Source organism: Diabrotica undecimpunctata, chromosome 7 (genome assembly GCF_040954645.1).
Source record: "Diabrotica undecimpunctata isolate CICGRU chromosome 7, icDiaUnde3, whole genome shotgun sequence".
Lineage (NCBI taxonomy): Eukaryota > Metazoa > Arthropoda > Insecta > Coleoptera > Chrysomelidae > Diabrotica > Diabrotica undecimpunctata.
This window is the reverse complement of record NC_092809.1, coordinates 64,393,157-64,418,905: the sequence shown is the minus strand read 5'-3', so window position 1 is coordinate 64,418,905 and position 25,749 is coordinate 64,393,157. Positions and strand designations below refer to the sequence as shown.

At 33.0% G+C, this 25,749-nt stretch overlaps 1 protein-coding gene across 1 annotated transcript; it reads right to left on the bottom strand.

Annotated features, from left to right (window-relative positions):
- Positions 1-2,570: 2,570 nt before the first annotated feature.
- On the bottom strand, positions 2,571-3,395 carry LOC140446410 (uncharacterized). The gene has a single exon (XM_072538957.1). The coding sequence runs from the start codon at positions 3,393-3,395 to the stop codon at positions 2,571-2,573; it is 825 nt and encodes a 274-aa protein (XP_072395058.1).
- Positions 3,396-25,749: the final 22,354 nt, after the last annotated feature.

Below are 25,749 nucleotides of genomic sequence, written 5' to 3'. Positions count from 1 at the left end.
TCACATCAATCAATCGATTGACAAGAATGTACTAATTTTGTAGGTGTGCAATTTTTTTGGCTTGTAATTATCAGATTTTGATAAAAAAGCGTTTGATTTCTGTTCTGTTTACATCAAATTTAATTCATTGTCACACAACTGTCCTCTTACTGTAAATTAACACAGATTTCTAAAATATATCTCTTGAATAAATATAAATAACTTTTAATAATTTAAATAATATAAAACATCACTTTTATTTAACAAACAATCACATATACCTTACACCTATTTCATGTGTTACCATCTCTCCCCTTAAGAAACTTCCTCGTTAATTGTCAGACACTTACAACATTAACCGAAGATCACCCAACACCAGCAATACAGGATAGTTTGAACTATGTATCACGAATCAATAACTAAAACTTCTTGTACCGGAATGTAAGTCGTATTTTGTTTGTTACTAATTTATTACAATTTAATAGTTTATCTCTTACCAATTTGTGTGTTTTCACATTGTCTGCTAAATGAATTTTATGCATATTAATAAACACAGACAGGTAATATTGGTATAATTACTATAACCTTTTCGATCTTTATCTTTATAAGACAGCACCCTACTATGGGCTTTTTTATAATTTTAACATTTAATTTACTTTGTACCGTTTGACCTGAAGATGCTTTGCAAAGTGTAGAAAACGAAACCGGTCGTTTTGGTAGTAAAATTAAATTAAATGTAAGTCCTATTTTATTTCTTTTACCAATTTGAAGTGGACTGACACAAGAAATACATTCATGATTTTAATAAAATGGACTATGTTGTATTAAACGAGAAAAGCAGAAAAAACATTAAAAAATAATATTGCATAACTTCAATACTAAACATTGTAATATTAACGTAAACTTAAGGGACAATACTGTTATAACAAAGTAAAACGAACCACAAAATGATTTATATTAACCTGAAATGTTAACAAGCATTTACCATTTGTCTGAAATCACAATTACACTCTAATGAACCACACAGAACCCACCAGAATGCAAATCTTATTGGCATTATCAATAAACGAGAAAACATCGATCCTATTATTTCGAAACTTCCTAAATTACGTTTAGTTGGTATAATACGAAGAATGCAACTTGTATATTCCTATCAAGATGCGAAGTTAAAATCTTTACATCCAACCAGTGTGGGTAGATGTTAAAGCAAAAGTTAATTGGTATTTATTTTGCTGTAATTTTAATTAGCAAAAAGTTGAAACGGCTGCACGAGATGGTCACAAAACGGCGATCAGAAAATTTTACGAATCTTTACAAATCTCACACTTCTTAAATATTATGTATGGTATAGAAATTTTTTATATTCCTAATAAAAACTAAAAAGTTGTAAAGACTTAACTAATTTTAGTATTAGATGATTTTAGATTTACTATTACTAATTATTAATAATAAATAATAATAAAAGAGCTATTTAAAGACGAATAAAGAATGAAGAGTACAAAAAGAAATAAATGGACCTTTAATAATTACCGAAGGGAAAATTAAAAAAGTACTAAACCATATAAAAAAATGATATAGATACCATTGGGCCGGATAAAATACGAGCCAATAACATAATTCTGCTAAAAGCAAGGGAACGTAAAATTGTTAAACACCTAAAAGAAATTAAAACTGACAAAGCGGCAGCCCCAGACGAAATATACTGTCACATTTTAAAATTTATAAATACAGATAATTAAGATATACTTTCAGATTCTAAATAAAATATTGCAAACGGAAGACTACTTGATTAGCTAAAGTCGATTTTAAAAACTCAGCAAATTTGAACTTTTCTGTCTAATTATTTAATAAGCCAAATCTTAAAACTATATAAAAAAAATTATATTTTACAGAATATGCCGAAAATACGACAGCAAATTGACTATCTAGAATTTAATTTTAGACTCGGCTTTAGCATCGCATCGTTGTTTCATCTGTTGGTCCTCCTGCAAAAATGCAAATGTCAGAAGAAGAAAGAATATATTTTCTTAATAAATTAGGCTTAATACAAATTATAGACCTAAAAAATAGACATTAACCTATTAATAGGGTAAGAGCACCAGTTATTGGCCTCTTAAGGAGAGCATGTCGATATATCTATGAAATGTTTTGTCACTGTGGCCTATTATAACTATTTTTAACACCATGGAATTTTATTATTATTTCTACATATTGCAAAATTTTATTACGTTAATATTTCATGTGTGAAAATATTTTCTTGAAAATGTGTTCTTTTGTAAACGTGCAAATGAACCAGTTATTGGCCACCCTGTTCCAGTTATTGACACCATATGTGTTAGTGATTGGCCATCATTTTTTAAAGAGATACTTTACCAAATAGGTAATTCGTAAGTTAAAATAGATAGATAGGTAGGTGTTTGGGTAAGCAAGGATTTTGTGATGAGTGTGGACACAAAAATACACGTGTCAAAGTAAACTTTTATTTTTTATTTTGGCAAGATTCGCAAACATATACTTGATCTGTGTCGCCATAGAATCTTGTTATGCAAGTTACATGATATGTTCCAAGACACATTTGACATCTAATGTTTTTAGTACACATAGATAACAAAGGTAAATGCTGAAAAGATTTGTTTCAATATTTGGTAATCATCAGATTGAGTTTTACAATTATTTGGACATAGCTCTTTAATTTTGTCATTGCCAACTATTTCACAAAATTGTTTATAAGAAATTGTTGTATTTGGATCAATAAGTGTTGGTAAATCATTGTGCTCATCCAGATTATTTTCAGTTTCAAATTCTTCACCAAGATATTTTGAATAGTCAAGAGCAGAAGAATTCCAAGGAAATATACCGCATGCCCTAAACCCACTTCTGATAACATCTGAATTTAACCTATCTATAGCAGATTTTAAAACAGGGGCAAACTGTACTTTCGTTAACACTTTTTGGGGGTTGTCTCTCCTAAACTGAAGCACAGCTTTGTTCCAAAAAGTTTTTAGAGGCTTAAATGCAGCCACATCCGCTGGTTGCAATAATCTCCTGGCATTAGGATATAACGCTACTAAAATAATTTTTAAATCTGTACAAAGTTGACTTGTTTGTACAGTTAAATGGGTTTTATGCCCATCAACAAAAAGTATCGCCGGACGTGTAATATTATTTCGATCTAAATAAGGGTTAAATATATTTCCAATATATTCATAAAAGTTTTTGTTGTCCATCCAACCATTTTCAGTTAAACCAATACCCCACGAATTCGGCACAGCACTTAGTATATCATTTGGCAATCTTTTATGGGGATAAATTATCATAGGAGGTAAAATATTGCCTATTGCAGAAAATGTGAATATAACTGTTAAGTTAACCTTTGGGTTATGTTCAATTTCATAGACGTTTCTGGATCCCTTCATAGCCAAAACCTTTTTATTTTTGGGACATAGATAAAAACATGTCTCGTCACCATTGAAGATTCTTGTTGGGTCTTGAAGAACGTCTGAAAGTCCTTTCTTATTTAGATAAGATTATATGTTGTCAAACCATTTGGTAATGTCCCTTTGGTTAATGTTTGAACTTGCTGATGTCACTCCCTCTTAAGTCCTTAGCGAAATGTTGGGATTGCGCTTTAGAAATGCTGATAGCCATGTTCTACCTGGTCTATTTTCAACAAATGGATTAACTCTAGGGTTAATCTCTAAAAATGATTTAACGGAGTCCTTAATGTCGTCAACACGAACAGGAAATCCTCGATTTTGACAATGAAAAATCCAGAGTTTCAGTTGTTCCTCTTCATCCTTCGAAAGAAATAGATCTGGTCCATGGGTTATTTTGTAATGAAATTTTTCACTTTTCCGGTAACTTATAGTGGCTCTGGGAATATTAAAAATTCTTGAGGCTTCTCGCTCACTCATTTTTAATTAACTCTAACGCTTTTTTAACATCGTCTTCGGACGGATTTTTTTATAATTGTTTTCAGTTTTAGATCGTTTTGGCATATTTTCTAAAACAATTTATAATAATTAATTATTGGCCACATATAAAACACTAGTTATTAACATATGTCAATCACTAGATTCTTACAAAATCTAATGTTTCAGTTATTGGACATCTAGGCCAATAACCGATACATTGATAATTTCATGCATAAGTAGTTGGCCACCTTAAAATTTACGTTATTTGTATAAATAACGTTATATTCGTTATGCAGTTTGGAACAGGACATAGACTATATTCTCACAAAAACATAAAATATAAAGTAGAAAGTAAATTGCAGTATATAGTACTTACCGACCAACACAAGTTTCTATAGGTAAATAACAAAATTTCGGTTGCAAACTAGCGGCACAGAACGCGAGTGTCTCATTCAACATCGAATACTGACTAAAATGTAATGGTTACCTTGAAACTAGATGTGTCATACTCTAGGAGACATGTTGCCAAACTTAAAAAAAAGTACCTATAATTAACAAAATACCAACATTTTCCTAATTCTAATCAAAACATATTAGTAGGCCAATAACTAGCACATGGCCAACAACTGGTGCATTTACCCTATCTATTAACCTTAGAATATATCAAGGATATCTGCTATTATTTATTCTATTCTGAGTACTCAGAATGCATTTTTCAACAATGTCTAGTCCAAAAAAGGGATAAAATAAAATCATAAATCTTTATTAACATTCCAATACACGCGCGCGGACTGACAGTCTACGTTTAATTAAAATATAGAATTTCTCGCATACCTCTCAATATTTTTTGTAGCCGCTTTGGATATGTTTATCCACTTAGCTGCTTTATGTTAGTATCGACTGAGAAGTTAGTACGTTAACTTGTTTCCAAGTTATAAGCAAATGCCTATTGAGAGTCCACGCGCGTGTACTGGTGCAACTGATATAGGTTTTATATTTATTGGAGTATTTAATTAACAAAAGGAAAGATCATGATTTTTTTAAGGTATTTTCCAAGTTAGCGCCTGCGTAGCGCAAGCGGTAGGATACTTGCCTCGCAAGCCGGTGGTCCGGAGTTCGAATCCTACCGCCGGCAAGAACATCTAGACATTTTAAAAATGTCTATAGGCCCCAGGTCGACTCAGCCTGAATAAAAATGAGTACCTTGGGTAAAACCAGGGGTAATAATAGACGGTTGAAGCGTAGCACTGGCCATGTTACCTTCCTTGTATACCGTAGGCCCTAGATATAGCAGACTACCCTGCTATACTCCCAAAGCCGCGACAGCGGTATAACACGGGAGACTATTATTATATTTTCCAAGTTAGTGTATGAACATGTATTCCTGTAATATTCATGTGTAAATCAATCTTTTTTCTGCACAATCTTACAATCAAAATTAATTTTTTTTATAACCAAATAATCTGTCAATAATTGGAAGGTAACGCAATTTTTGACTAAGTTTATTTTTTCCAGATGGCGTCTTAAGAAGCAGAGCAGAACCGCCTTTAAATGTTAATGGAAGAATCATTATTATATGATGAGTAAGAAGAACCTTTCTTTGATGATGATGATCACGAAGACGAAGTTTATGTGGAAGAAAGAAGTCATAATTCAGAGACCGAACAATATATTGCGAATATTGAACTGAAAGCATATGTTATCACAGAAGCATTTTTATTGGCAAAATAAATCTACTAAGTGAAAAAAAATGTACCACCAAAGAATGTTTTGAAACTAAATAAGGTATTTTATGTTTTGGCAGTGCTACCCGAAAAAAATCTATCTGTCGTCAAAGTATGGAAAGCGGCTATGACTCAACTCCCTTATTTCAAAATTAGCTTTGGAATGCTTAGATAAGTGCGACATACAATTATATTTAAATATTTACGCATTGACGCAAAAATTGACTAACATACCTATTTCCACTACTACCCCAGAAAGTACTTTTTCAAGCCTAAGAAGACTTAAAACTACCTGTTTAATACAACGAGTGAAAATAAGTAGTGCGAATGAATTGGAATTATGTAGTGAATATACAGAGTGTCCCAGAAGGCTGGAAACGGCCAATTACAGAAGTCTGGCAACGCCTCATTGTCTCAATAAATTTTTTAATACTAACTATTTTCAACTACATTAAAACGTAACAATTGATAAATTACAACATTTTTTAACATAATGGTTACTTTATCAAGTGTTCAAAATGTGCTCCATTTGTAAGTTGACAGTACCCTAATTAATGGTAGAATGCGTCGACCACATTTCTCCATGATTGTCTAGAAATTATTCGAGATTCATACATAATTCGTTGCCTTAGCTCTGCAAGACTTATTGGTTTTGTTTTGTAAACTGAATTTTTTTAGTATCTCCAATAAAAATAATCTGTAGGATTAAAATCAGGTGAACGTGGAGGTCATTCAATTCTACCTCGTCTACCAATCTATCGCCCGGGAAATATCTCATCTAAATAACGCCGAACATTTACACCAAAATGAGTTGGAGCTCCATCTTGCTGAAACCATATCTGATTAAAATTGGCCCCAAACTAGTTTTTCAGTGCAGGTACAATTTCATTTCTAAGTAACATTTCGTAACTATCTGATGTTAAATTTCCTTCGATAAAAAATGGTCCAATTAACTGAGTACCTACTATACCTGACCATACATTTAATTTTTGTGGTCTTTGAGTATGGTTTTTATGCATTCAGGTGTGGATTTATGTCACTCCAGTACCTAAAATTGTGTCGATTTACACTTCCACACAATGTAAAGGTTGCTTCATCGGTAAAACATATTCTGTTAACAAAATTTTCATTTTTTTTCATTTTTAATTTTATTTATCATTACCTTAGTAAACTCTAATTTACGATCGAAGTCATCTTCATTTAATTCTTATAATAAGTTAATTTTGTTTGGTTTAAATTTATTCTTACGTAATACACGTAAGACTAAAGAACGACCTACATCATGTACTTGTGCAATCCTGCGTGATGTATGTGTGTATGTGGATCTTCAACACAACTTTGCATTATATCTAAAGTTTTGTTGTCATTCATAACTCTTTTCGGTCTACTCAAATCGCTTTACAGTTTTTTGTACCGTCGCCTTATGAATAGGAGAACGGTTTGGGAAAGTATCATTGTACAAGTTGGCTACTTCACAATAAGATATTTTTGTGTCACCGTACCCTCTCATCATTAGAATAGTAATTCGTCCTTTTTCGTTAAGAGCCATTTTAGAGAAGCAATTTATCTTGCAGAACTTTTCGAAACACACAAACACAATTATTAACACAAACTGTCAGTTTTAGTTAATAATGTAAATGGTGAACAAATGTCAAAATCACAGCATTCTATATTTAAATTTAATAAAATCTACATATTTTGCACTGTTTTATGTATTTAAGACCTTACAGACTACATAAAATCATAAGTGTTACCTATGGTTGAACTCGTATTGAATAGAAGATTTCAATAAAGACTAAAAATATACAGAATGATGAATTTGAAAAAGCAAAGTTATTAATAATACAAGAGAAACGGCAAATCTGGCAACACTGCAAATATCAAATATTAAATCTCCGTATCCCAAAATCGGTGTATTTCAAATTTTGTACAATTATGACTAGCAATTTACGAGATAATTGTAAATTTCCAGACTTTTGAGCCACTCTGTATATTAAAAAAAAACTTGAAGATTAATTTGATAATTAACTTGATGATTAATGAGCATCTATATTCGGTATGTGGGTGTGTAAAAAAAGCGGGAAAAAAGTCAAGTATTTCGTAAAATGTACTTCGGGCAGTTTTAAAATCTTAAATGGAAACCCCATTTTTATTGTAGATTTGGATTCCCGATGAAAAAAATTGTAACTTAAATTATTAAAACCATTAAAAAATTGTTTGTCGAATTACTGATAGATATCACTATAGTCGGAAAAACCGATTTATCCTGAAAACCTAGGAAAATTAGGGAAGCGGCCTAATATCTCGAGAAATACACTTGTAAATGAAAATCAAACAACAGGTGTCTAATATTTTTCAATAATATATCGGTTGACACCAAACACAACTGTTTACCTGCAACCCTTTAAAGCAAGTTAAATGAAAAGCCCCATTTTTTATTTATTCATCTGAATATTTCTAATCGCAAGAAACAATGGGGGTTTCTGAAAGATTTTAAATTTGCCTTGTGCCCCGCCTCCATGTGGCAGACGTGAGGAGTGTCATTGGTGTCATTCCAGAAATTAAAAAAATAATAATAAAAGCCTATAGCGCCAACTATAACAATTCTACAAAAATGTTTTAAATATTTAAGTTTATTAAATATTTAATATTTTATATTTAAGATTTTAAAGTTACACCTCGCCCCAATCCTTGGGGCTGGGTCTATGGGTAATTTTTTGTGTCATTTGATAGAGTGGTGATATTTGAAAATTATTGAAAATGTAATCTAAATTTTTTTGATCCAATGTAAATTTTGCGAAATATTCGACCGTCCCGCTTGTTTTGGCACACCCGTTATATAACTTACTATAACCCGGTATATAATATAATATTTTGGTTTCACGATACACGTTAATTCTCGTACAAGAATTACTAAAACAACATCTATCATAATTGATTATATTGTTTTAGATTTCTCATCCCTTGATGTACGCTCTATAATTATTAATGCAGGACTACCCGATCTTGAAGCAATATTCAAAAACTCAACGTTTGGGCAGGATTTTTTCCGCTCATAACTTTCGTCAATTCCAAAATTTGTGCTTGACTTCTGGGTGGCGCTTTTCCTCTGTGAACGTGCACTATAATTTCAGTAGTTTTTAGATGAACTTATTTATATTTTCAACAAGGCGGTTGCTTTAATTACAATTAAGTCAAAATATCACAAATCCTGGATTACCAAAAATATCCGCATATCAGCCAAGAATATGCGTCACTACTCTACATCAAGAAATTTATTACCAACGTCTTTGTAGCTGAATATGTCTCCAAGTACAGAAAAACCTAACTAAAACTTATCAATACAGATAAAAAAATGTAATACCAAAATCGTCTGGGAAGTTCTAAAAATGTTGCAAAATAAACTTGGTCCCTAATAAACGATCTTTGAAATAAAACTAACATCGTTTAAACATTTTCTCTTCCAAACCCTAAATATCTAAATGATTACTTTGTTAATGTTAGTAAAAATATTACATCAAGTATATTTTTACAACAAGATCCTATTTCCTATCTAACCAAAAAAGGTCTCGAGTTCATTCTTTATAAGACCAGTTGATAAATCTGAACTAATCCAAACAATCAGTAGCATCAAAAGCAAATCTTCCTGTAGTACTGATGGTCTATACATATAAATTTTCTTAAATCTCCCAAAATCTAGAAGTCCTGGTCTCACTAATTATTGATAACTTTGAAAAAGGAATATTTTCAGAGTGCCAAAGACAGCCATTATTATTCCTTTTCATAAGAGTGATGAAAAATAGAATGTCTGCAACTATAGACCTATTGCCTTACTACCGGTCCTATCCAAAATTATTGAGAGACCTATAAAAGCCGGACTTATGTCTTTTTTCGTTGAAAACAACATTTTATCACAAAGTCAGTTGGGCTTTTCATCTAATAAATTTATTAGTAATGCTATGTTTTCTGTATTATATGAGGTCTATTAAGCACTAAACAATAATCTTGACACTGCCACTGTTTTTTGTGACTTTGCTAAAGCTTTTGATTATGTAAATCACGACATTTTAATAAAAAAACTGAATTTTTACGGAATTCAAGGTATTTCTTTGAATTGTTTCCAATCATAATTGAGGAATAGAAAACAGCAGTTAAAGCAAATGATACTGACTCTAGTCACAAAAACATTGTATATGGAGTACCACAAGATTTAGTATTCGGTTCTCTACTCTTCCTTATCTCTATAAATGACATCACTAACTTAAAAATTGATGGAAAATTTTTTTCTTTTTGCTGATGATACCAGTATCACCTGGAGGAACTCTAATATTGCAACTCTTCGTGCAAGTATAACTTCTGATCTACTTAACATAAAAACCTGGTGCGACTCTTATTTACTCTACTTTAACGTGGTTATGATAGTAGCATTATCCTATAAAGATGCTCTTCAACCCTTGCTTCTTAATAACAGCCCGATCAGTATCGTTAATTTTGTAAAATGTCTTGGCATTTTTATAGACAGCAACCTTAAATAGTCCCTTCATATCGATTTGTTAATTGAGTCTTGGTCTGCTATGCAATACAATCTGTTTCTAAGAAAATAATCTAGCATCTTTCAAAATAACATATTTTTCTTTGTTCGAGTCTCATCTTCGATATGGTCTTCCTTTTTGGGGTTCCAGTACTGCTGCCCAATCTAATCTAATTTTTAAACTACAAAATACGATATCTTTTTGGCCTCAGTAGAATAAAACATTACAGAAGCTACTTCAAAAATCACGGGATTTTATCTCTTCCTTCTTGATATATTTTAGAAACTGTTTTCTTAATTCGTAATCACCTACATGTTTTTCCAGCAAGACCTAATCTTGACTACTCAACCAGAAATTCAACCTTTGATGTGTATTTACCGCTCCCGTCCACTGAGTTAGCAAAGAAATCTATATTATATTCGGCACAAAAATTATATAACCATCTCTCTTGCAACTTAAATCTGCAACTTCTTTCTTAAGTTCCGTAAACTGACAAAAGCCTATCTATCTGAAAGACCATTATTATTCAGTGAAAGGATTTCTTAACGAATAGCTAAGAAAGTACAGTACGTTTATGTACAAGCATGGCCCAACACCGAAAGGTACAAATGGGTAGTTATATACAAGCGACTAAAGTATTTTTATATATATTTGGGTATCACATGCAGCAACTTTTAAATTAGTTCGTAAGGCTTTATTACGCAATTTGCAATTTATTTAAATTTTGCAATGGATAGTGAATTTTATTTTATTATTTTTTATTTTGTGATATTGACGATTTATGTAATTTCAGTAAATTTAAAATAGGTATTATTATTTTTCTTTTGGTAAGCTTTTTTCATAAAATTGTACAATTTTCAGTGACAATAAAGCATATTTTGATTTTATAACATAACGTATTTAGCCTATATTGTCCCAGTGCTCGAAAATGGACTCCTCCAATTCCTTCCAGGAGCTTTTTTTCTATATTTTTAAATCTTTAATATTTTTCTTATAGGTATAAGAGTTATTTTATATTAAGACTTTTAGTAGTTTTTTTCCTTAATCCTTCCCTCCCCTTGTACTGACCTGTTCTTCACCTGTTTAAGAAAACTCCTGTCGCATGTCTAACAGAAATAAAACGATAATTTGACAAAAATTTGTTATCTAATTTCTTCCAATCCTTTATACATATTTTTGTTGTTTTAACTTTTTTATTAATTTTTATCGTCTTCTTCAAGTAGGTATTTAAAAGTAACCCTATACCATTAACAAAGGTATATCAATATTACGACTGCAAAGCTTATATTTATGTCGGTCATTAAAAGATTCGGACTTGCCATAAACCAAAACTGAAATAATTGAACTGAAATGTTTTGTAATCCCATCAAATATATCAAATAACAAAGAAGTAGTCAACATCCGTCAGTCACATCGGTCGTATTTCATTATAATAGCTGGTCCCCGTCTAAAAAAACTTGCATATACATGGACGCAGGCCACCTACGTAAGAAAAAGAATGCAGAGAGTAAAAATGTGGTCGCGTATATTATATTTGGAACTGCTTTTTAAATGTCACATTTTCTTACTGCAATTAAATAATTTAGCAATTTCAAGTATATTTAAAAAAAATAGGTACTTACAAAATTAATAAAATAAATTTCATCAAACAATTGAAGTTAAAGTATTTAACATGTTTGAGGATATAAATAAAAATATTGACTTTTAAAAATTAATATAATTTTTAATGCAAAATACATTAAGTAATGTTAAAACAAAGCTGAAACACAATTTTCCCACAAAGACGTACATAGGGGATCTTGTAAATTTCCTGATAATGAAACGGTTAACCAAATTAATCACTCACTAAGTCTACTTTTGTCAAAATTGACTTAAGTGTACTGATCGATCCACAGTATCAAAAATTACCACTTTGTTGACAAGCAGAAGTCACTAACTGGACGTAATGATGTTTGCCTGATTACGATGCGACAAATACTAATATCAGTTAGTGTAAGCACGTGTTGGTAGTTGATTTGTTTAGATTGTAATGGTTGTTTTTTAGCAGTAAAAAATTTTTTGAAAATTATTTTTTACGAATTGTTTAGTGAGTGCTAATAAACAAATTGAAAATTCAATCTAGTAGGGGAAAACGAATTGCTAACATTGCAATGACCAACGAAAATTTCAAAACGAGTGTGAAGATAGGAGGTCGGTAGACTTAGTTTTAAAATAGTTGTGTGTAAAATAGTGTAGGTAAAAAAGTTTATAGGTAGAAGAAACAATATTAAACTGTACACAGTCTTCGAAAAATCCTGTTTTACAAAATCATGACCACGGTTGTTCGTCCTTAATGAATCAGACAGCAGTCACAGCAATATGGAATATTCCAAGTAATTGTAGCTCACTTTGTGCTTCATACAGTAGTCTACAAAGACGTATTACAGTCCAAAATAAAATAGTAATACTATCATATATCAAAATTTAGAATCATTTTGGTACAGAGATAAAAAATGCTGATAAGGTAAAGATAGTGTAACTGTTAATCGTGCTCTTTTGTAATTATTGTTTTATATTGAAGGTACTCTTGAATCAACCAACAACATTTTTAGAAGATGGTCAAGTAGACAATTTACAAGAGTATCAACTTAATGAGAACAGCGACGATAACCAAAATTTGTACACTGAGAGAAACCACCAGACACCATTATTTATTAATTTCCTTTTTTTTACGTATGTGAAAATAATAATTTAACTCAAAGGTTAAATAAATTTGAAATGTCAATCTTTTTTTAAGTACTTTATGAAAGTATTAAGTACTTTACGAAAGTATGAATCGGTCATATAGCCAAGCGGGCTAGGCGGCCGATTCTCATTCGCTTCACTGTTGAATAGTTAAGTGGATGTGGGTACGAGCCCCAGCTCGGTGTATAGAAAAATAAAAAAGGCTAACGCGGCAGTTTAAAATTCTAGATGAATCTGCGGCCTAGACTAGAATATGCTGCTGTCTGATCGGCCTATTGTGGAGCAGTACGGCAAGAGATAAGGGCTTGCGTCTTGGTGATACTTCTTCATAGATCTCTACCAGAAGGACGTGGCGCCTAAATACCGGTATATATATATATATATATATATATATATATATATATATATATATATATATTATATACACACATATATATATATATATATATATTATATACACATATATATATATATATATATATATATATATATATATATATATATATTGTAACAGTCACACCGCTCCATGGCTGAATACCACCGAAGTTACCATAACAGTGTCCACCGAGAGTGAACGGTGACAAGAGACATATATATGTTCTGTTGTTGTAAGATGTAGGTTAAATTGTAATACATGTTTTTCCTTTTAATAAAATCGTGTAAATCAATATTCACAGTCATTACCTAACTATTTTAACTAATACCTTTAACTTAAGTTTCATTGTGAACAGAAAAAAAGTGTTTTTGCTCCCGCCATTGTAAGGTGATTAGTGGACATTTTCACTTAGTTTAGTGTTTCACAACAATAAATCTACTGTGTATGTGACTGCTGTGGAAACTCCGCACAGACCATCCAAAAACATCCTGTGGGAATATCAATCTTCCACTACAGACCATTCAAAACATCCTGTGGGAATATCAATCTTCCACTAGGCCATTCAGAAACATCCTGTGGGAATATCAAGCTTCCATTCAAGGGTATTTACAAGAAATAAGCAACAGAAACTGTAAGCCTTTAATTTTTATTACTATTTTTGTGTTAAACTTGCAATCACGGCAACAAACGATAAACACAGTTATTCGCTTAGGTCGACGACGGTTTTTAGTTCAAGCGAATCAATATCAGCAGAAATGTCTTCGGTAAATTTAACAAGCGAACAGTTTCAAGCCTTATTAAATACAATAGCAAGGCCTATTTCGGACTCAGGTAGTTTAGCAAAATGCGCTTCTCGCTTCGATGGATCAAAGGGGGCTGATGTAAAAGCTTTTATAGATGCGGTCGAGATATATAAAGAGTGCACCCACGTATCTGACGCGAACGCATTAAAGGGTATACCCATGCTGCTAGACGGTTTCGCCGCCACGTGGTTTCAAGGTGTTAAAAATACGGTAAACACGTGGGCCAGCGCCATTAATTTATTATGATCGACTTTTGGACCTCAAAAACCAGCCTACAGAGTGTATCGGGAACTGTTTTCGACGGAACAAGATGCTAAAACTCCGTGTGACATTTTTGTATGCAAAGCGCGCGCGATAATAGCTCAGTTACCGGCAGATACATTAACCGAAGCCACTCAATTAGATATGGTATACGGTTTGTTGCATAGGAGAATACGTGAAAAAGTAGCACGTGATAAGATCATTACATTTAGCGAACTCTTAAAAGAATCGAGGCAAACTGAAGAATCGTATGAAAATCCGAAAATAAACATTAAAAACGAAAACGAATCAAAACGGGTACGGTGTAGCTTTTGCAAAAATCCAGGTCACGTGAAGGATGAATGTCGAAAATTGGCCGCAGCCAGAACCAGGGAAGCAGATTCTCGAAAATCTTCGGTTGAGCCCAAACCTAATACTCCTTTAGTAACTTCTCGTACTAGCACTAAACCAACCTTTTCCACTTCGAATCAGATTTCGTGTTATGGATGTAAGACTCCTGGATTCATTAAGAGTAATTGTCCAAAATGCAAATCATCCAGTAAATCCTCAGCAGTATCTGAATTTATGCTTGCTGAAACAGTTAATGTCGACCAACATTTTGCCACAAACCTATCAACTAAACCCATTGTTCAGGTCACTATTGAAGGTCATGTAGGTCATTGTTATCTTGATTCGGGAGCACAGTGCAGTATTGCTGGCTCTCAGCTAAGAGATATCCTCTTGAAGGATGAGGTACCCTTTTCCACAAAAAGTGTAGACATGACCCTAGCGGATGGTAGGACTACTTCTACTACTGTTTTGGTCTTTGATTTAGTTGTTATCTTACAAAACCGCTCTCATAGCATTTCCTTAATTTCTGTGCCCACACACACAAATAGTCGTACCTTACTGGGGGCAGACTTCTTAAGAAAAGCTAACATCATTCTAGACATTCCTAATGACTCATGGTTTTATGGTGATGTCCCTAATATCCCCTACTCATTTGCTCCAGATCCAGCTCAGGTCAGCTCTCCTTGCCAGGTCAATAGCGTTACTCTTGCTCATTTAGAACTACGAGTAGATGAAGGAATTTCTCTATCCTTAGAAGAAAGATCCAATCTTAACAACATTGTTAAGGAAAATTCTGATTTATTCGTATATAATATAGACCCTACTCCATATGCTGAACACTCCATTGTATTGGTTGATGATGTACCAATATCTGTTCCACCTTACCGTATGTCAGAGCCCAAAAGGCAATTACTGCGTCAGGAATTAGATAAACTTTTGGCTCAAGGCATAATCGAAGAGTGTGAGTCCCCATATGCTTCACCCGTGGTACTTGTGCCTAAGAGAGATGGAGGTATCAGATTAACAGTAGACTATCGACCCTTAAACGCAATAACACGTGCAGATAAGTACCCTCTGCCACGTATTGAAGATATTTTGCATGCAGCAAAGGAAACCCGATTTATGACTACCCTCGACTTAAAATATGGTTATCATCAAATCTCTGTACGAACAGCTGATCGTGACAAAACAGCCTTCGTGTGTCCATTTGGCACCTTTCGTTACACACGCATGCCCTTTGGTATGTGTAACAGTCCCGCTAGTTTCCAAAGGATGATTGATAAATTTCGTGCTGGTCTTCAAAATCTGAATATCCTAGCTTATTTAGATGATCTGATAATATTATCCCCATCCTTCTCTGATCACATAGACGATTTGAAACAAGTATTCAACCGGATGCGCCTATTTAAATTATGTCTAAATAGAGCAAAATGTTCATTCGCCTGTGAGGAAGTCCTATATCTCGGACACATCCTTTCACCTTTGGGTATCCGGCCAAGTGAAAATAAAGTATCTGCCATATTAAACATGACACCACCCCTAAATGTTACTCAACTGCTAAAATTCCTGCAAACATGCTCATGGTTCCGTAGATTCATCGAAAATTTCTCCCATGTTGCTAAACCTTTGTCGAATTTAACCAAGAAAAATGTGAAATGGACCTGGGGAGCAGAACAACAAGAGGCCTTTGAATGTCTGAAACAATTATTGTGTTCCGTTCCAATCCTACGACAAGCTGACTGCAATTTACCTTACATACTTCGTACAGATGCTAGCAATTATGCTTTGGGGGCATGTCTTCTCCAGGGGGAGAAAGAGAACGAACGACCTGTAGAGTATGCTTCGAGACTTCTGACTCCTGCTGAACAAAACTATAGCACTACAGAACGAGAAGCTCTCGCTGTGGTTTGGGCAGTGAAGAAATTTCGAGGATACTTAGAAGGCGCTACTACAATAGTGCAAAGTGATCACCAAGCCTTAAAATGGCTAATGACCTTAAAGTCCCCTACTGGACGGTTAGCTCGATGGGCTTTAGAGCTCATGCCATATGACCTAAAAATAGAATATATCACAGGAAGAAAAAATGTAATCGCAGATACTCTATCAAGGCCTCAAATGACAGAAGTTCCCATCATAGCTGAAGTTCATCTGGTAAGAGTAGATTTTCCAACTCTTAGTGTTGCTGATGTTCGAGAAGAGCAGCTTAATGATCCAGATGTTGCCAAGATTATTAGATGTTTAGAAGATCCCTCTTCTGACACAAGCGTAGATTTCAAGAGGTGGACAGAAAGAGGATATATCATGAACAATGGGATATTATACCGTTGTACTCCTGAAGTAGATGAAGAAGAGCCCCAATTGGTAGCGGCTAGTACACGTATTCCTCACATACTGCATGAGTACCATGATTCCGCTACTGCTGGTCATTATGGAGTGGAGAAGACATATCAAAGAATAATAAAACGCTACTATTGGCCTGGAATGAAGAAAATTATCTCTGACCATGTAAGTAAATCTCTTGAGTGCCAACGCTATAAAGTCTCTAACCTCAAACCCGCTGGTCTCCTACAAACCCCTGTTCAGTCCCAGAGGTTTGAAGTGCTATCTATTGATTTATTTGGGCCTTTGCCCCTCTCTCCTCAAGGTTATACATGGATTCTAATAGTGGAAGACACTGCTAGTCGTTGGGTAGAATTATTCCCGTTAGAATCTGCTACTGCCGCTGCCTGCGCCAAGTGTTTCATAGACAACATAATCTTACGATACGGAATCCCTCGTCGAGTCGTCAGTGACAACGGTACTCAGTTCATGAGTGCGGTAATGCAGCAAGTGGTGCATTGCTTTGGGTACCAACAGAACCTTATACCTGTATACCACCCGGAAGCTAACCCCGTCGAACGAAAAAATAGAGACATTAAAACTCAGTTAGCTATTCTAACAAATAATGACCATTCGTCTTGGTCTGAAAAGTTACCCGCTATACGGTTCGCGATGAACACTGTGAAGTGCGACTCAACCGGTTTCACTCCCGCGTACCTCACGTTCGGTCGCGAGTTACGAACTCCTGATGATGCAAATCGTGATCTTCGAAGCATCATAGCCAAGGACAACTTCGTGCCACAAATCACGCCCTATCTAATAACTTTGAGTAAAGCTCTTAGTGAAGCCCGCGAGACACATGAACAATCTCAAGATAGACGTAAGAAGTATAAAGACTACCACCGCCGCTCGGTTTCGTTCGAAGTAGGTGATATTGTGCTAGTCGATTCGCATACACTAAGTGACGCGTCTAAGTCCATAACTTCGAAGTTCGCGCCGCGTCGTGACGGACCCTACAAGGTGACCAAAATGCTGTCCCCTACAACCTATGAAGTTTCACACATCGACACTCCGGATGATCCTGCTGGAAAATATCATGTCTCAGCCTTGACGCCTTTCCATGCCGATCCAGAAGATTCGTGCCCTGCTCCAGTTCAACCTCTCCGTAGAAGAGGTCGTCCAGTGAAATCCTCAGAAGCCGACCCTCCTGCTCCACTGGTCTCCTGCCCAGAGTCTTTGACCCTTGGGTTAAACGATAGCGAAATGGGCCCCCCTGTTGGAGATGACCTTACTCAAATTGAAGCTGAACCTGAACCTGACCCTATTGCCAGACGTAGACAACCCCGACCAAAACGTTGTCATTGCTGTCCTGTAGAGCTCTATTTCTGCTTAGAATCTGTTGCCCCACCCGCGAGTCGCCAGGGTGGTGCAAAGGGGGAGGATGTAACAGCCACACCGCTCCATGGCTGAATACCACCGAAGTTACCATAACAGTGTCCACCGAGAGTGAACGGTGACAAGAGACATATATATGTTTTGTTGTTGTAAGATGTAGGTTAAATTGTAATACATGTTTTTCCTTTTAATAAAATCGTGTAAATCAATATTCACAGTCATTACCTAACTATTTTAACTAATACCCACATCACAATATATATATATATATATATATATATATATATATATATATATATATATATATATATGAAAGTATTTAAAAATTATTCTTTAGATGCTGGTAGATAAAGAAAAATTTAAATAATTTAATTTTAATTTATACATTATTCTTTAAGAAAAGTAGATCAGAAATTATTACTGCAATTAACGTGTCAACTCATATTTCTTGTTTATTTACATTTGCTTAAAAATATATTCATAGTATTTTTTTAGAGATTCTTATACAGAATAAAATTTTTATACGCATAATTTTTTGTCTAATCATAAATCTATCGTAAGTATATATATTTAATGATTTTTAGAACAGAGAGTAATGTGTTTCTAAACAAATAATTTCAATAAATAACACACATTTTCAAAATATACCTCTTCAACAAATATAAATAACTTTTGAATATTGTAACATCACATTTAATGTTTAACAATACCTTCATTCCTAGTTTAGTTTTAATAGCTTTTCTCCTCTAGAACTATCCTTTTATTCCTTAAATAGTTGCAGTAAAACCGATTATCACCTGTCACCCGTTTACCATAACGGGTACCATAACCATGTTAATAATAATCCTCGTATCGGCATATAAGTAATATTTATTTATTTAATTTCAATTTTACTAAATCATTTTTCACTTAATTTTTTATTTAATCAATTTTAATTTAAAATTAATAATCGTACATGTATATTATTGGCATAATTGCTATATACTTTGTACCAGACAGTACCCTTATACGAATTATTTTTTTTAGCATTTAGTTTACCATGACCTGAACATGCACAGCTAATTATAGTATGCGAAACCAGTCATTTCTGGTAAAATAAATTGATTGTGGGTAAGTCTTATTCTCATTTCTTTTTATCTATTTACAAACATAGCTGTTTAATATTGTATTAAGTGGAAGAAAAAAAATCTTCTTTTTTGTCGTTCTGTTAAGATTTAAAGTAAAATTGTGGCTAATTTCTCGTAATAATAGTGTTATATTGTGTTAAGATACCACGAGAGCATATCTTCAAAACAACATTTTGAAAGATGTATCACTATAATATACACATTGGCCAAATAAATAATAAAAGTAATTGACCTGACCTACAGCTCTTTTATTCAACACTATTTATTTTAGCAAATATTTGGCAGTATTTTAGTTTTAGTAGATATTAAAATTAAACAAGACAAGTGGAAAACCCAAACGTTGTGTAATAATTGCTCTGGTTAAAAGGCGCAAGTATGTCTACCGACCATAAATCTGGCAACAAATAACCGGGACAAACCTCTGTTATTGTTTATAGTGGCGCAATTCCAAATCACATTTCCGGAAAAGTTAGTGGTCTAACTGACCCAAACTGCCTCTCGCAAATAGTTTCTAAGTGAATTCCCAGCATTGTGGAAAATGTAAATTAATCACTGACGTACGAATTATGTTACTCTAGTTGGAAGCAGAAATCATGTTTAAATAGTAGGGTTCTAATCCAGAGGACTGGTTAAGGCCCCCACGGTTATTCTATATAATCAGATATGAGTGATTCGCTAAGAGATATTTACAGAAATGTAGGAATTTAAGTAAAAGATGATATCATTATAATATAGTTATATTGAAATATAATATATTAAAAAGTGTATTTTTTAAAATTTAATTTTCGATATTTTCCGCTAAGCTAGCTTTATTATTATTTTGGTGCTTTCACAACAGTTATGTGTTTTCCACTAAACAAAAAACTAGTTAACCACTTACTGAACGTCAGAGTTCACTATTTTGCAATTATTAAGCTATGTGTTCATAGGACAAAAAAATAAATTATCAAACATTTGATAATCAAATTGTAGTGGACATGATTTAAGGTCTAATAGTCAAAAACAGTGAATACAAATTCTTTATTAAATAACATGGTGATATATTTCCACGATCATTATCATTGTCGTGATTTAATCTCTTTGGATTATAGCTTTCGAATATTATTCTATGTTAAGGTGGATTTGTCTTCTTTCCCTCTGTTTTGGTTACGATATATCCTGTATCCGAGCGAGCTAAAATAAATAATCAAAGACATCGAAGTACTCAACAAATTTTTAAAAGTAAGCATCCACAGATTAACCCGAGCAAAGATACGGTCAAACATCAAATTGGAGAGAACCAAGATGATCCTAAAAACACGAAAAAATAAATGGATTTTCCAGAAAAGAACGACCTATATGAAGATATACTATATATATATATATATATATATATATATATATATATATATATATATATATATATATATATATATATATATATATATATATATGTACAAAAATACCACAGCTAGCGTAAGACTATCTGAACAAGAACCAAATATAATTTCATGTACTGCAAGGAGTATGGCAAGGACACAACCTCTCTCGAAAATTATTTACGACGCTTTTAGAACATACTTGTAATAAGGCAAATCTGAGCGAGTATGGAATCAACATAAAGAAAAGCTCAGTCATTTGAGATTCACAGATGACATCTTCCTTATAGCCGATCTTATGGATAATATAATAATTATGTCGGAACAATTATATCACGCTTCCTTGGAGGTTGGACTAAGGTCGTGGCATATTATCGTGCACGTTGCGTTTCCAGCACATAGCGTTTCCGAAAAATATAATTTAAATGGTTTTAAATATGAACAACGCACACTGTCCGAAACATTGCGTTTCAGACACTTAACGTTTTCGTTCAGTATATTCGAAAACAATATTTTACTGATGCCGATGGCTACGTAACGAGTCGTAACCGGTTTGTAAGGATAATGTCAATTAGATGTCCGTCGTTTTCCCCTAGTTGTTTATTTAGGTCTTTGTTTGATTTTGATACAGAGTATTTAAAAAAATAATTTTCGAGGCTATTTTGTCATTTATGCATGTGTTTTTATTGCTTTGTGACAATTAATCAAGGAAGTGATAAACAATTAGGAATTTAATAATAATTAATAGGTTTCACAATTATTTTAGAATGAATAGAATGAATAGAAATGATGAATATGAAAATAATGAATAGAAAATTTAAATTTAATTTCACCTTCAGTTAAAAAACAAAATACTACATTTAACGAAGCCAAACCAAAAAGTATTTTTAAAAAGAAGAGGTATCACTTCCGTACAAAAGTCCCAATTGTTTATCACTTCCGTGATTAATTGTCACAAAGCAATAAATACAGATGCATAAATGACAAAATAGCCTCGAAAATTATTTTTTTAAATACTCTGTATCAAAATCAAACAAATACCTAAATAAACAAGGGAAAAACGACGGACATCTAATTCACATTATCCTTACCAACCGGTTACCAACAGTAAAATATTGTTTTCAAATATACTGAACGGAAACGTTAAGTGTCTGAAACGCTATGTTTTGGACAGTGTGCGTCGTTCATATTTAAAACCATTATTTAAATTATATTTTTCGGAAACTAAACGCTATGTGCTGGAAACGCAACCTGCACGATAATATGCCACGCCCTAAAAGATTAACATTTTACAAATCGCAAATAATGACTTATCTAGGGCTATATCGAAATATTGCTGTTTACAAAAGGAATATAGTGCAGACTACATCGTATATATAGTTAGCAAAAACTGAGAGAGACCTGTGACCAGCAGTGGAAGTAAACAAGTTAATGATGATATTTCTTCTAATATTTAACATTGAACGATATTATAAAAGAACAGAAGGTAAATATTATGTTCATTTTTGTTTTGGTATTGTTTGGTTATTTTAATTACGTATTATGTATAATAACATTTATTTACAGTGGGTCCATTTAATAATACCGTCTTTAGCTGTGATTTGACTTAAAAAAATGTATTGCAGTTTTGGTTAGTTAAGATTTTAAAAAATGTTCTATTTTTCTGCTGCACAGTACTACTTCTTTTACCGTATTTTTTTAACCTTCGTCTTCCCGGGTGGGGTACAGCTGTATCCCAGATACACATTTTTTGTAATATTTTTGAAATTAGCGCCTGTTTCGTTTGGCTAATTTTATTTTGTGTCCATTAGGGTATTGCAAATAATATCCTATTCATAAAATCAGTAACGATGTTTCAAATTAAAAACAAATAAATTATGATCGGCTTGGGGTACATTCGTACCCCGCGTGGGAATCTGTGTCATCTGTATTATCGGTGGCTTTGCAAATTACTACGCGCATGTCGCAACTCTAAGAACAGAACATCGAACGAAATAGATACCACAGATAAGATGGTAAAGCAATACTCTGCTCGTAGGATATGCAACCGATGGTCAATGGCAGTGTTTGGCCATATATTGGATATTTCTCGCCTGAACGCTTACATCTTATGGTGTATCAAGTACCCGGATTCATCTAGAGAAAAAGATAATAGACATAATTTTTTACTAAATCTAGGAGAAGCTTCAGTAAAAGAAAATATTACCAGGCGATATAATGAGGGAGTACGATTGAGTAAGACGTTGAAGCAGTACATGCAAGATGTCGTTCCAGAGGTGGCGCTGGTGAAGATGCAAATGGAAGCAGCCTGTGAACGATCTTCAAGTGGACGTTGCTACTTATGTAGTCGAAATAAAGATCGTAAATCAAGGCAATTTTGTAAGCATTGTAAAAATTTTGTATGTGCAGAACATCATATCAAGGAAGTAATTTGCACCCGATGCCAAGAAACTTCAGACTAGTTTTCGGTCCTAAGATTTATTTTTTATTCCTACAGTTAATTTAATTAAATGATCAAAATTAGTTTTTTTGTTCGATATACCCTTTGATGTAATAAAAATGTGTTAATTTAAGATTTTATTTCATTTTCTTATAATAAAAATTAAATATACGCATTTTTTTCTCTGGGGTACAAATGGAACCCACATGGGACTCCACGTAATTTTACCGACGTGGGAAGAAGAAGGTTAATTACATTTTTCCGATAAACCTAAAATTTTACTTAATGTTAAGTCATTGGGTGGTATGAATAAAAATAAAGTATAAACTCTGAGTATGTTTTCATAAGTATGAGCATAAAGTATACCTTTGTACTCGATTTCATTTGACTCAAAATATTTTGATGTAATGAGCTTCTGCTCACGGTACATAAGAGTAGTTACACTCTATTTATTTTTTAAACTTGTCAGAGCGTATTTGATAGCGTTCGGCATAATCTTGCATTGCTTTTTATTTAAGGAATTAATCATCGTGTCGTCGTGTTGCTACAATGAGGGAAAGCAGTGAAGACGAAAGTAATAAAGGTTGCGAATTCCAAATGGGATTTGTGCATGTTACGTGATTTTTGTATACTTTTGTCCAAGTCACAAACACCAGCTGTCCGACCATCAAAATCAAAAGCACTTGAAGCCATGTAAAAACAATGGCAGCTTAATTTCGGTTCATAAATAACGACAGTCAAATCTAAAAAAGTCAAATCTACAAAAAAAATTAATAACATGAAATCGAAACTCAAGAAAAAGACTGATATTAATAGAACTGGAAATAAGAAAATTGTTCTAAAGGATTGGGAGAAAATTTTGTTGGAAAGCATGGAAGGCGTTACAAATCCAGTACTTACAAAGATACTTGGTAATGTAATAATTATAAATAAAACTATCGTATGTTCATTACCCTCTAGTTACCTTTGAAATTTTGTCATAAAAAGGACACAACCAACAAGGTATATGTATTCTTACTTATACTAAAGCAAGGTTATGTGTATAATCATCGGCCATGTACATCGAGTTAGAATCTATGGAGAAGCTATGAGCATATTAACGTGTGTATTAAAAACGGCGTAGGTAGGCGTGGCTAACTGTGAAACCAATATGGCGGTGGGATCATGGCCGGACTCAATAATATTAAAACTACTATAAAAATATGAGTAGTTATTCAGGAGATTTAATCATAATCTACAAAGTGCAATACATTTTTAATAAACTATGATTTATTTATCCCGCGGTAAACACAAAAAACACGATATATTATACATAAAGATAAATTAATACAGTCAAATACTCCTAATTTATTCTCTGAAGTACGGGCCATTCCTTTGTTTACATATTTGTATACTAACCTGTAGAACGTTATTCCTGAAGATTTTTTATTAATATTGCTTCTGCCACTGCAACTACGTTGAGAACAAGAAACCATTATTATACACTATCACAATATATTATTACAGTTTCTATAAAAGTATTATAAAACTAAAAATATTCGAAAAATAACAAAAGTAAATAAACATATACGATCTGTCAAAAGTGGCAAAACAATATGGCCGAAGTGAGGTCGTTTTTAGTCACGTGATGCCCTCTCCATAGATTCTAACTCGATGGCCATGTATAATGTATATGATCGACCAAGGATTCAGCTGTCGGAAATTAACACCTCGGGGAAGATTTTATGAAACATGTTAAAACATACATAAAAACAAACAATTGTTTTTAAAGTAACTAAAGGTTTTTTTAATAAACACATAATATAAATAATTAATGATATAAATACGTTAGTAAAACTATATTTAATCTACAATGGTATTTAGAACCAAAAAATATATTTCTGTTAAAGTCAATGTTACTTCATGTTACAATTTCATTTTAACGGCATTGCGTGTCAGTATAGAATAAACAGACCCGAGACAAGACATAGTCATAAAGCTAAAATCCTAAACAAATGATACTATTATTGAAGTATATCTACCTAAAAAAAGGAACCTATTAAAATTAGTCCTCTTAAAAAATACGAGACAAAAATGATACCAAACGACTTTTAAATACTGAACTGCAAAGAATAGTTTTACTGAAACAACCGGTAGTTTTGGAAATGAAGGAGCAAATACTAAAAAAGGAAGCTAAATCCTGATTTAAGTGAACAATTTACTTCAAATAATAATGATATTATTGTTGACAGTAAAAACGGAAAAATATACGCTAATATGTAATATTTATATATATTTTTTTAACTGCTGCATAATAAAATTATAAATGTTTTGTTTTATATTTCGACTTTTACTTACCTCAAGTTAGAGAAAGAACAATCTCTGCTAATTCAGATAATCCGAAATAACTTATATTGAGGGCTCATCTAAATATTTAGCTACATTGTGTAACATAAAACAACATACAACAAGTTTTGGAAAATTTTCT